This window comes from Cyphomyrmex costatus, unplaced genomic scaffold, assembly GCF_001594065.2.
Source record: "Cyphomyrmex costatus isolate MS0001 unplaced genomic scaffold, Ccosl1.0 scaffold205, whole genome shotgun sequence".
Taxonomy (NCBI): domain Eukaryota; kingdom Metazoa; phylum Arthropoda; class Insecta; order Hymenoptera; family Formicidae; genus Cyphomyrmex; species Cyphomyrmex costatus.
Window position 1 is genome coordinate 928082 of NW_017276095.1, and position 12332 is coordinate 940413.

Consider the following 12332-nt stretch of genomic DNA (forward strand, 5'->3'; position numbering starts at 1 on the left):
TTCTTTAAATTTATAAATTGTAAAAATTAATAAATTCGTAAAAATTAAAGTAGAATCAATTACAATTTTTATTTTTATTATTATTTAACTTATATTAACATTATTAAATATTTTCTATAAAAACTTTTATGTAAAAAAAACGTTGCAATATGTCTTTCATAAAATAAAAACAACAATTAAGTAAGTATTATAAATAGATTGAAAATATAAAAATTAATATATTAAGAATATATAAAATTTATAAAAATATTACAAGATTAAGAAACTTTAATAAAAATTAAATTTAAATACAAATAATACAATTAATGCTTTAAAATTCTTAACAAAAAATACTTAGGTAGCACCAATAGGGAATAAATAAAGTAGTATATTTATGATTTCGACGAATAATGGCGGACTTCACGTGTCCAGACTCTTATTAGAGGGTCACTAGTAAGACGTACCGTAAGAATTAACCAATCATAATCAAGAATTTTCAAGAACTTTCAACTCTGATTGGCTAGCATTTTTTAATTTTTATAATACGATTTTTTGCTCTTACGTCTTAAGTTTTTCTATTGCCTGATTTATGCTTCGGTCTTAAGTCTTAATCCTAAAGGTTGGATTATACTGGCCGTAATCTATTAACTTATGCTGTAATCTGTAAAAATTGACCAATTATAATCGATTATTCCCCTCTCATTCGACTGTGATTGGTCAATTTTTACAGATTACGGCATAAGTTAACAGTTTACGACCAGTATAAATCAATCTTAAAATTCTGCCAATAGAGTTTAAATTTCGGTTAGAACTGGCAGCTTTATTGGTTGAATTGTAGGATCTTGGGATTAAGACCTGAAGCATAAACCAGGCATATATGTTTTTCTATTTACGTCTTAAGTTTTCCTACATGTTTTCTACGCGCGCGTATTCATAGACAGACCTTATATTTAAAAAATTCCTTAAATTTATCTTTAGATACTCAGTAGCCAATAAAATAACTCGTAGAGCATTTGAAGATAAACTTAAGGGCCTTTAAAAAGACTTGACTATATGAATATGGGTATATGAATGGGCCTATAAATACTGGCCGATCTGGCCACGAAGGCGACACGTCATTGATTGCGGACCAATTGCACGGCCGAAATTATGCGCGTCCTGCCAATGACCGCACGTGGGTTCGCGAGCAACTTCACAGCGTGCCACCGACCGGCTGTGTCGTGTTGTCACTGTCACTGACCGTCGCTACGATCGTCACTTGTTTTAGTCGAAATGAAGATGGCCGCCGAGGTAAGGTGGCTTTTCGTTTTCCTCGTGTGCTGCGGTGTGTCGTTGTGCCGCGGCGAGGCGCCGCATCGGAAATTCGAGTACAAGTACTCCTTCAAGCCACCGTACCTCGCGCAGAAGGACGGCAGTGTGCCGTTCTGGGAATACGGTGGAAGTAAGTACTCCCGCACCGTGTCAAAGAGATGTATAACCTAAATCGTGACACCTGTCACGCCGACACTCCGCAACCTTCCGTATGTTACTCCGACGGCGCCGATCTGGACAATGCAGCTGGATCATTCGCGGTTTTCTCGCGTTCTCGAGCGACTGCTGTGACTGCTGTCTCACTCTCGATCCCACTGACGCACTTGCATCATTTCCCGCTGCACTATCTTGAAAACGATCAAAACACTGATAACGTCTACATGTGTACGCACTTCTCGCTCGTACAGAAATGAAATAATGAATGGTTTATGGAACACGGAATTGCAATAATTCTGGGGTGCGTTCATGGAATTATGCTCAGATAACTCTTAGGTGCATTTTTGCTATAATATATGTGACGTAAATTATAATATGCAGAACATAAACTATAGCCTAGAGTTACCTAGGTGTAATTCCTGAACACAGCCCTGCAGTCGATGCACTTAATTAGAGGCTTCCGAGAGTTGCTAATAACATTCAGTAATTATTTTTTTCTACTAATAGTTCAGTTGGACGCTAGAATGAAGATTATAGAGTGAGAGAGATAAAGTTACATTTTAATGAAAGTGATAAAAAAAAAGTTTAATATTATTGAAATATGGAGAAAAATTCCTCTCTTGTGTAAAGAAGTATCTGATAATAACATTCTAAGGAAATATTTAATATTAGTAATGCTAAATATTGCTGTATTATGTTGATTTTAATTGAACATATGTTTCACTTGCCTCTTACAAAGATAGCAATTTTGACTCTAGCTATACATACTGGGGTTCTAGAAACCCTAGTGCAATTTGCTAAATCAAGATTTTTTCGTATCTCTGAACTTTTCTTTTTCTTTGAGCCTACAAATCTTGAAGCTTTAATTCTATCAACTTTTATGCATTTATAGGCTTGTTCCTTAATCAATTCTCCATTTTGATTGAAAAATAAATTAATTGAAATATGTCCTTTTAAAATATGTATTTTACGGAAGTTACAATAACAAATATGGATATTTCTATCTGGTTTCACAAATATATTTAATAATATAAATATTATGCACATAATATAAATGTAATAGAGAATTATTTTCTTCTAAAAACACATTTATTTTAAATATTTTAAGACAATAAAAATATTATTAATCCTTAGTTACCATACAGAGGTATGACATACCCAGAACATTTAAAAATTGCGCAGTATTTTAGAAACCAATAAATGAGATACTGGATGTAAGAAGGCAAAAAAGTTAAATGTTCAATGTGTACTTTCCTCTATCTAGAGTCGTCAGTTCATGTAAAAAAGCAGTAGCAATTATGCTCTTTCTATAAAAAAGATTGTGTAATTTTAATATTTAAATTAAATATGTTTAAATAATACTTGCACAAGAATATTTTGACATATGTTTTTAATTAATATACACCTTCAACAGTTCAATCCTTTAATTTTTTATTTTTAACTCTATTTTAAATACGATTATATAATTTTTGATAAAAGTATTTTTCATGATTTTTGTGATAGTTTAAAAAACTGACTTTTTTTGGTTCATTATTAAATACTTTTTATAATTTACAATTTTTAGCAATTCTCGTTTTTACATTCTCCGAAATGAAGGTTTTACATATTTATTGTAATCGGTTCAAATAATTTTATCCAAAATTATTTAAAGTCATTTGAACATTGATAGAGTATGCTATACTTTCGTATGGTAACAGAAGTAAAAATACATGATAATAAGGATAAAGTATAGATGAAGATTTTTCTTTATAAAGAAATATTTGATAGTAATGTTCTAAAGAAGTATTATATTTAATAGTAATGCTAAAAAACGTTGCTGTATTATATTGATCTTAATTGAACACATGTTTTACTTATTTCTTATAAAAAAGAACGATCTTAATATTATTTTATATCTGATTTAAAATATGTATGTATATATATATATATAATATAAATATTACACATATAATATGAACGTATAATAATATATTCATTTTCTTGTAAAAACACTTATGTTTTAAATTGCAGATGCCATTGCTAGTTCAGAAAATGTCAGAGTAGCACCGTCACTTAGAAGCCAAAAAGGTTTGTGTGCAAATGTCACATATAAACATATCAATATTTAAAGTTTTTAAAGAAATAAATAGTTAACAAAGGTTCTTGCATTTGATGAAATAAAAGACAAGTCAATGATATGCATGTGTAATACAAAAATTAATAATATCAATAATATCTAGAAAAAATTTCATTGACTTTTACCATACTATTTCAAACATATTTAATTTTAAATTTATAGAATTTTATATTACATGTTGAAAGTATAACCTTATTCTGTAGTTTTTTTTTTTTAAATTAAAACACTTGTATATAAAATAATTATTTAAAAATCATTATAATTATAAAATAAACACTTCAGTTTGTTCTCGTAAAATTTCATTTAAACTGACTGTATAGTTTGAAAGAAATTTATGTTCTTCAATGAAAAAAAGCGAGATTATATGTCAAATGAATGATGCATGTATATCAAATAAACATCTTATAACTTTTATTTTGTCATTTAAAAAATACTTAGTAACATATAAAATTAACAATATCTAATTATGTACAATATTATGGCATAAGATATCATTGGTAATTATTTTATTTTATTTTAATTGCGTTTTATACATTTTTATGAATAAACTGTCTATTGACTAATAGTATGAAAACCTCTTTAAAAGTAATTTTAATGAGATTCGCGTACTATTAGTTTTTATGTATGTGAATATAAAATATTGATTTTTCAAGTACATTATTAAATTAACGATTTGCGACGATTCTGCAAGAGATTTATGAAATATATTGTTTAGGTGCAATATGGGTGAAACAACCCACGACTTTCGACTGGTGGGAGGTAGAATTAGTATTCCGAATAAGCGGACGTGGAAGGATAGGAGCGGATGGTTTGGCATTCTGGTACACAAGCGATAAAGGATTCTACAATGGCTCCGTTTTCGGTAGTTCGGATTTTTGGACAGGCTTGGGAATTTTCTTTGATTCGTTCGATAATGACAATAAGCATAATAATCCATACATCATGGCGATTGTCAATGACGGCACGAAGGCTTTCGATCATATAAAGTAAATTATGTTTAATAACTTACATATAACTTGCGTGTTCGAGATAGTTTTATATGTATAGTTCATGTTTTATTTCATTTTAAATAGTGATGGTTCTACGCAGCAATTATCAGGCTGTTTGCGAGATTTCCGCAATAAACCATTTGCCACACGAGCGCGGATAGAGTATTATATGAATTCATTAACTGTGAGTATACTAGACATTTTTCTAGCTATTTTTATCTTAACATCTTATTTGATTGGCCTCTTTCTGTTCAAGCTATTGTTCCATAATGGTATGACGAATAATGAACAAGATTATGATATATGTTTCCGAGCTGACAATGTTGTATTACCGAAAAGTGGATATTTTGGAATTTCTGCCGCTACTGGTATGCATAAAAAAGTACTAATGTGCAGAGCTGGACATGTATGTGAAATACTTTTATTTGAAAAACAATATTTATAAGATTATTGTATTTTGTATTTTAGTAATAATAACAAAAGATTAAAAGTATTTGTATTTGGCATTTCAAATATTATGATTGACAATTAATCTTATTATTTGAATTATAAAATACAAAAAACTTTTAATCTTTTGTGTTTAAATACACAAAATATATAATACTCTCCTATGTACTTCGCTAAAATACAAAATACAAAAATATCTGTATATTGCACTGAAATGAAAGTATTTTAAATACATGCCCAGCCCTGTAAATATGATATATCGACGTAATTGCATATCGCATGTTTTTATGCATTTCTGATTGCCTAGGTGGCCTGGCTGATGACCATGACATCTTATATTTTCTTACTACCTCTCTGCATCCTGTCGGACAGCTTCCAGTGGACGGAAATAAAGTTTCTACAGAGGAACAAGCCAAACTGCAGCAGGAATACTTAGACTACCAAAAAAAATTAGAAGAACAAAAAGAGGAATACCAAAAGTAAGCAAATGTGATAACACTGTGTTTTTACAATACTAGTTTCAATATCAATATGTCATTCTAACAGGGAGCATCCAGAAAGTCAAAAGATGGAATATGATGAGTATTTTGAAACGGAGAATCAAAGAGAATTACGGCAAATATTCCATGGACAAAGTCAGATGTATGAAGTTCTGCGTGATCTTCACAGGAAATTAGATGAGATTGTTGGAAGACAAGAGAGAGTTTTAGGTTTAGTATCTCAAATTGGACAAGGAGGTAAATCGCCAATTACAGACTTAATCTGAGATTACAAGTGTTACAAAAATTATTTAAAAAGATTCTTTATGTGTAAAAGTTTTATTGTTCTAAACTTTTACATTATTATTTTATAAACAAAAGATTCTAGTTTATTAAGGTAATATTATATCATTTAATTTGATCTAAATACATAATTAGGTGTGCAAGTTCCGGGTCAACCAGGACAGCAACCTGTGCTGATTGACACAATACGTCGGCAGGAAGTCGAGGCCGTGTTGAATAATCAAAATATCATATTGAATACAGCTAGAGAAATTAAATCATTCATGGGAGAAGTTCATTCCAAGACTGAATCTATTCTTAATAATCAAGCACATGCTCCGACAGCGCAGGTTTTATATATTATTTGTAATATCTAAAAATAGTCAAGTTTCACAAAACTGTTCTAACATCAATAAATTTCGTAGGTGCAACCAATGGGATATGATTATCAGTCATTTATGACAGAAATACGAGACGGACTTAACACGTTAAAAAAAAATGTTAAAACCCAGGAAAACACAGATTGTCCTAATTGTTTAACGACTACTGTGTTCTTATTGTTCATTGCGATACAGATGATAATATTATTGGTATACAGTCTTTATCGGTAATTATACATAATTGCAATACTTAACAATTATTTACATACAAAAAGAATGATACGTAATATTTTTTTCATTTTATAGGGAAAATAAAGAAGCACAGATGAAAAAACTCTACTAATGTACACACATTGTCCACATCGGCAAATGCATTCTCGTTTGCATTACGATTCGATATTTTTATTACTCGTTCGTATCCGCGAAGTATGTGTGTTTCGACATTTGTAAAATAAATTCCTCATCTAAATCGATGTGAAATTGTACAGCATCCGTCGATATTGCCTCACGAGGACACAAGGACATGTCGCGGTGATGTGACTTGCCATTTTAAGTATCTCCATTTAAATATCCATAAAAACAATCAGAAACCATCTCCATCGCAGTGTAATATGTGTTTAACGCTGTGCAATCTATATTACACTTGTCATATATTGACAAAATGCGCACATGGGGTTTGGAAGAGATGATTAAGTTGAAGGTTACTTACGGATGTGTTAATCTGGGAGTTATTAAAGATGTCTCACGATCTTTTTTTGTATCGTTATATAAATATATATATATATATATATAATATATAGTTTTTTTACTTGTCAATCGTCGCAAAACATTCATCGTTACACACACATCGTTTTTATGAATTCTTCATTTTACTCTATCACTATATTATTGAAATCTCGTTGCAACGCAGCTTTCTGTATAAATATTTGTACGATAGTTTGTATCACAGATTTAGTACATGAATATACGGATTACTCTTTATTCTTAAGAATTGTCACTTCTTCGTCACGTTTGAGGTCGTCGATATTCCACTACGAACTGCGCCATTTGGAGCAAAAAGAGATTTATCACATGGCGTTTCTTGTAACGTGTTATGTCGCCAATCAGTTATTCGGAGACTACTGTTGTGGAAAGAATAAGCGTTTAGATGTTTTACAATCTCTACCCTGTCGTGTAAAAATGATTGTGTACAGTGAGACTGCGTTTTTAAACGCCACACGATAAAAGACCTTTGAGTAGTGTATGTACGTGTGTAAGGTGCATGAGTAGAGTTACGACATAGCGTATGGGAGCGAAATAGAGAGATCTCTAAATTCGTCATTCCCCTGCGTCATTGCATTTGTAAAAGTTTATTGAATATTGTAGTTGTACGAGGAAATATATCTGAGAGATAAAGAATATAAGAAGAATGGAATAAAAAATGAATAATTAATATTTATGTTACATGGATTTTATCTTTTTATACACGTTAAATTTAATCCTTTATCATACATCCGAAGAAAAAGACATAGTAATAGATAACTACAAGGTTTATGATGGATATTATTTTATTTGTTACTGAATAGCCGTTATTAAGAAATAACTTTAGTAATCTTTATCAAATTTGAAAAATAATAGTTAACGAAATTAAACGGTTATTTCTATCAAGTCTTAAATTTTATTTTATAAGTAAATAAAAAGTAAATAGTAATGTTTAAGTAGTTATTATTTATCTTTTTTGCCAGTAGAAGCGTCTGCGATGCTGCTTAGAGACCTTTCAAGAGTCTTTATCTTGCTATATTACTAAAATGTAACTATTACAGTTACAGAATTTAACAATTGTTTTTATATTTGTGTTTCCTTATTATTTTTATATTATTAGTTATTCTTTTTTTTCTTCTTTATATATAAATATTTATGTTGTACAACTACTCACCTATATAACTGATAACTGTTTTAATTGTTAATAAAAAATGATCATTTAGCCCACACATCATTACTGAGTATATAAAGGTAATATCATTTTTAAAATTTATGATAACATTATTACGATAATTTAGTAATTGCAATGATTATATTTTGCGAGAAATTTGAAAATGTGATTATTTTTATTGATTTGGAATGTATTTTATTATCGATATATCTCGCTCTACATCGATACTTATATCGATCATAGTTCACATTTGTTCTAATAGGTGTAGTGGTTAGCGTGTTCTTTTGGTTCTTTTGGCTGTTTGCTTTACGGTAAGATATTTATATGATGATTAATTAAATGTAATCAAAGGAATCTGATTGTTATAAGAAGAATATATTGTAATTTGTACTTAAATATCATATAATTTGGATCTAATCTCTACGAACAACGCTATATTTTCGCGATGTTAAGAGTTAATTTTGTTTTTCCGACAAGTATACATATGCTTTCTTTATGTTTGATATTTTAAATTATAAATAAATAGTAATATGTTTTACTCTTTTTGAATTTATATATAGAGATCAGTTGTAATGTCAACTATTTATGAATTACTGCTAATAAGTTTGTTTCTTTTCGTATATATTCTGCACATGAAACATGGTAGCATAACCTTATATAACCTCTAAACCACAGTGATGCTGTGTATACAACAATAAAATAATTATTCCTGTTCTTTCTAATTAAAGTTTATGTACGGTTTATCTTTCTTCTTTTTCTCTTCACATTAAAGAAAAAAATAAACGGGTCAAAAAGTTCATTTAAAAAAAAACACTTATTGTATCTAATTTCAAGATATATTTAATTGCCTATATAGAAAGACTTGTTTCTTTATTAATTAAACGTAATTTACCTTTTTTTTTATAGATGGTGGACACAAAAGTCCAAACTCCTCAGAAGAAGGCTGCAGCTACTCCAGCTGTAGCTGCTTCAGCTGCAGCTGCTCCAGCTACAGCCAAACAAGGTGCAAAGAGCAAGGGAAAGCCTGCAAGAGGAAAGCCAAGGAATTATGACTTAGGAAATGGTGTTTACAGATTTAGTCGTACTCGCATGTTCCACAAAAAGGCTATCTATAAATTTCTTGAGAAGAAAACTCCAAAAAAGGTAAGCAATTACTTATTAATTAAAAAGTATATTAATATAAAAAGTATATTAGATAATTAATATTTTTTTTTAATTATAAAGTAAACATTAGATTAGAAGCATACAATCTTCATTTATTTACCTAAAAAATTAATCTTTTTTGCTCTAAAAAAATCTTTTTTTTTTTTTTAAGTAAGTTTTCTAAAATTTAATTTTGAGGCAGATTAATTTATTTAAGAAGAGATCAATCTTCAATTTCTTCAATAAGAGTTCCGTATATTTTTACAAGCCACAACTGTTAAAATATGTTTTCAATGTCTCTTGAAACATGCTTATTGTAGTAATTATTAATTAAATATGAATTATATATAATGTTGAACATTATGCATGTTTTAAATTTTTATAGTATTGTATCAACATTGGTGTCTTGTTTTCTGAGTAATTTAGAATTATGGTTATTAGTAATAATCATAATAACTTATTACAGGAGTGTGTGTTCAAAAATTCAGGGTATATTATTTAACCGTGTTGCTAAAAATTTGAAATAAGAAAAAATGATAATTTAAAATAAAATATTGTCTATATCTTTATTCCGTAATTCTTAATGGCAGTTTGGTATTATTGCATTGTGGTTACATGATTTGTGTACTATTTGTGCAATGATAACAATACCGATATTGTTGTTAAAGCTGGAGATTTTACCTGAGTGTATTCAGTATTCCTTTTCTATAACTCTTAAGCTGGAAACATATCATAAATAATTAAGCAATAATATTTTGTATGTCAATATTTCCAAATTATCAAATATAAATTTGATATTATTGATGCATTACCACAGGTCAAGCCCAAGAAACCATTGACTGTCGAAAAGCAAATTGGTGGCGACAAGAATGGAGAGAAGCGTATTGTACTTTTGAAGAAAAGACGCGCAAATTATCCTACTGCTGATCGAGTTACTGTGCATCACGCTAAAAAGTGTTTCCATGAACATCGGCGTTATTTGAGACCTACTCTGACACCAGGAACAATCTGTATTCTTTTGGCTGGTCCTCATAAAGGAAAGAGAGTGGTCTTCTTGAAACAATTAAAGAGTGGCTTGCTTTTGATTACTGGTATATTATGTTTATTACTAAATTTTACATTTTGTGTAATATATAGATACTCTATTGAAATTAGACACTTTATGAAATTAAAACAAGATTTATAATCTATAATAATTATTAACAAATTATTGTAGGACCATTCCTGATCAATGCCTGTCCTTTGCGAAGAGTTAGTCAAAATTACGTGATCGCTACCTCTACGAAATTGAGTGTCAAAGGCGTCAAATTACCTGATCACATTAATGATGATTATTTCAAAAGAAAACGTGACAAGCGCGCCAAGAAAGAAGAAGGTGACATCTTCAGTAAAAAGAAGGAAGAATATAAAGCGAGCGATCAGAGAAAGACTGACCAGAAAATAGTTGACAAAATGGTGATTGATGCTATTAAGAAACATTCAGATAAGAAGTTGCTGTTCACATATCTGTCGGCAATGTTTGGATTACGAAGCAGTCAGTATCCACACAGAATGAAATTTTAATTCTCTGTGCTTATAATTCGAATTTTCCAAGGAAATAAATACAAAATTATAAATCTATCTTTTATATATTACTCTCTTTCTCTCTTTTGTCCTTTATTACTTAAAATTATATGTTGAAATAAGGACAATGAGCCAATTTTCGTTAAAATCTTTAAATCAATCTAATATATTGCGAAGAATATCACGTAATTATGGCGTTTCGTCCCAACTTCCACTACTGGACTCATCAATAAGGCATTGTAGTGGAAGTCTACCTTAGACGCCTGTTTTAGTTATTAAATCGAGATTCTATATATACGCGTATCAAAGCACTTGCGAGAATCTTAGCGAATATCTATAGACCTCTGATGGCGGGGTCGACGTAGTAATATTCTTCGCAATATACTATTCAAAGTAATATATGTATTCCCCACCCCCCCCTTACAACTTGCGCGCCGAACAATCTTCGGTCTTGAAACGCAACTTTATCTGAAAATTCCCTTCAAAATTGCGCGCCAAACTATCTTCGGTCTTGAAACGCAACTCTAATAATCTGAAATAACGTCCCCTTAATTTACTTGAAATTTAAACGCATTGATTTCGCCCGCGTGAATTAAATATTTATGATAAAGCTCAATAAGTATTAAACAACTAATATAATGAAATAAGGGCAATTATTTCATTACATTAGTTGTTTAATACTTATTGAGCTTTATCATAAATATTTTATATGTTGAATATCTGAGAATGTAGGTTATCAGCAGGGCTGGATATTTGAAATACTTTTAATTGAAAAATAGTATAGTAACAAAAATTTTTATTTGTGTAAGAGAACTAGCGTTTATACAGTAATTAATCTGTCAATTAACTATTGTCATATAACACCTTGCTACTAGATAGGTCTCTAATTTTTCCGTAAATTTACACCTTTGCGGTAACACGACCATACTACAAGCTCTATGCGTTTATAATGCATGAGAATTATATCTTGTTAGGATTCACATATATTTATATATATTTTAGTAATTACGTTATTTATATTAAGGTAAATGTATAATATACCAATTAGTAAATACATGAACCAATTATTAGACAACATGATAAAACATTTCAAATATTAAGCTTTTATGTACAATTCTAAATAAATTTATTACAAAAACAAATAAGATGAAAATAAACAAGGACTCTCAATATAAAAATAATCAATATAAATCAGAAAGGGCGATATAAGAGTCAAACAATAAAATTTCATTTAAAAATAATACTAAACTGTCAGTACATTTAATTAAAATTTGAAAAGTAAAAAAATATATAAATATAAAAATTACTTAAAATTAAATACATATCGCTACAAGTTTTTTAATGTCTGAGGAGGGCTCAAACCTAGAGCTGAAACTTGTAGCGATATGTATTTAATTTTAAGTAATTTTTATATTTATATATTTTTTTACTTTTAACATTTTAATTAAATGTACTAACAGTTTAGTATTATTTTTAAATGAAATTTTATTGTTTGATTCTTATATCGCCCTTTCTGATTTATATTGATTATTTTTATTACTAAATTTTTATAACTCAAAGTTGTACATATTAAAA

General features: G+C 29.4%; 2 protein-coding genes across 2 annotated transcripts; both read left to right on the plus strand.

The window, feature by feature from the left end:
• Positions 1-1248: 1248 nt before the first annotated feature.
• On the plus strand, positions 1249-6979 carry ergic53 (lectin, mannose binding protein ergic53). The gene is made up of 10 exons (XM_018539083.1): positions 1249-1420; positions 3457-3513; positions 4278-4548; positions 4636-4735; positions 4808-4919; positions 5306-5477; positions 5545-5735; positions 5916-6109; positions 6185-6366; positions 6446-6979. Exons 1-10 carry the CDS (start codon positions 1252-1254, stop codon positions 6480-6482), a joined length of 1485 nt encoding a protein of 494 aa, XP_018394585.1. The 5' UTR covers positions 1249-1251; the 3' UTR covers positions 6483-6979.
• Positions 6980-8318: 1339 nt separating this feature from the next.
• On the plus strand, positions 8319-10814 carry RpL6 (ribosomal protein L6). The gene is made up of 4 exons (XM_018539084.1): positions 8319-8362; positions 8958-9194; positions 10012-10285; positions 10411-10814. The coding sequence occupies exons 2-4, from the start codon at positions 8958-8960 to the stop codon at positions 10755-10757; spliced, it is 858 nt and encodes a 285-aa protein (XP_018394586.1). The 5' UTR covers positions 8319-8362; the 3' UTR covers positions 10758-10814.
• The last annotated feature ends 1518 nt before the right edge of the window (positions 10815-12332 follow it).

What these genes read in the sequence shown, in the direction of transcription:
- ergic53 (XM_018539083.1), top strand. Translation starts at nt 1,252, where the DNA reads ATGAAGATGGCCGCCGAGGTAAGGTGGCTTTTCGTTTTCCTCGTGTGC. An exon ending in CAAAAAGAGGAATACCAAAA is followed by an intron (nt 5,478 to 5,544) that starts GTAAGCAAATGT and finishes TCATTCTAACAG; the next exon opens with GGAGCATCCAGAAAGTCAAA. An exon ending in CACATGCTCCGACAGCGCAG is followed by an intron (nt 6,110 to 6,184) that starts GTTTTATATATT and finishes TAAATTTCGTAG; the next exon opens with GTGCAACCAATGGGATATGA.
- RpL6 (XM_018539084.1), top strand. Translation starts at nt 8,958, where the DNA reads ATGGTGGACACAAAAGTCCAAACTCCTCAGAAGAAGGCTGCAGCTACT. An exon ending in AGAAGAAAACTCCAAAAAAG is followed by an intron (nt 9,195 to 10,011) that starts GTAAGCAATTAC and finishes GCATTACCACAG; the next exon opens with GTCAAGCCCAAGAAACCATT. An exon ending in TGGCTTGCTTTTGATTACTG is followed by an intron (nt 10,286 to 10,410) that starts GTATATTATGTT and finishes AAATTATTGTAG; the next exon opens with GACCATTCCTGATCAATGCC.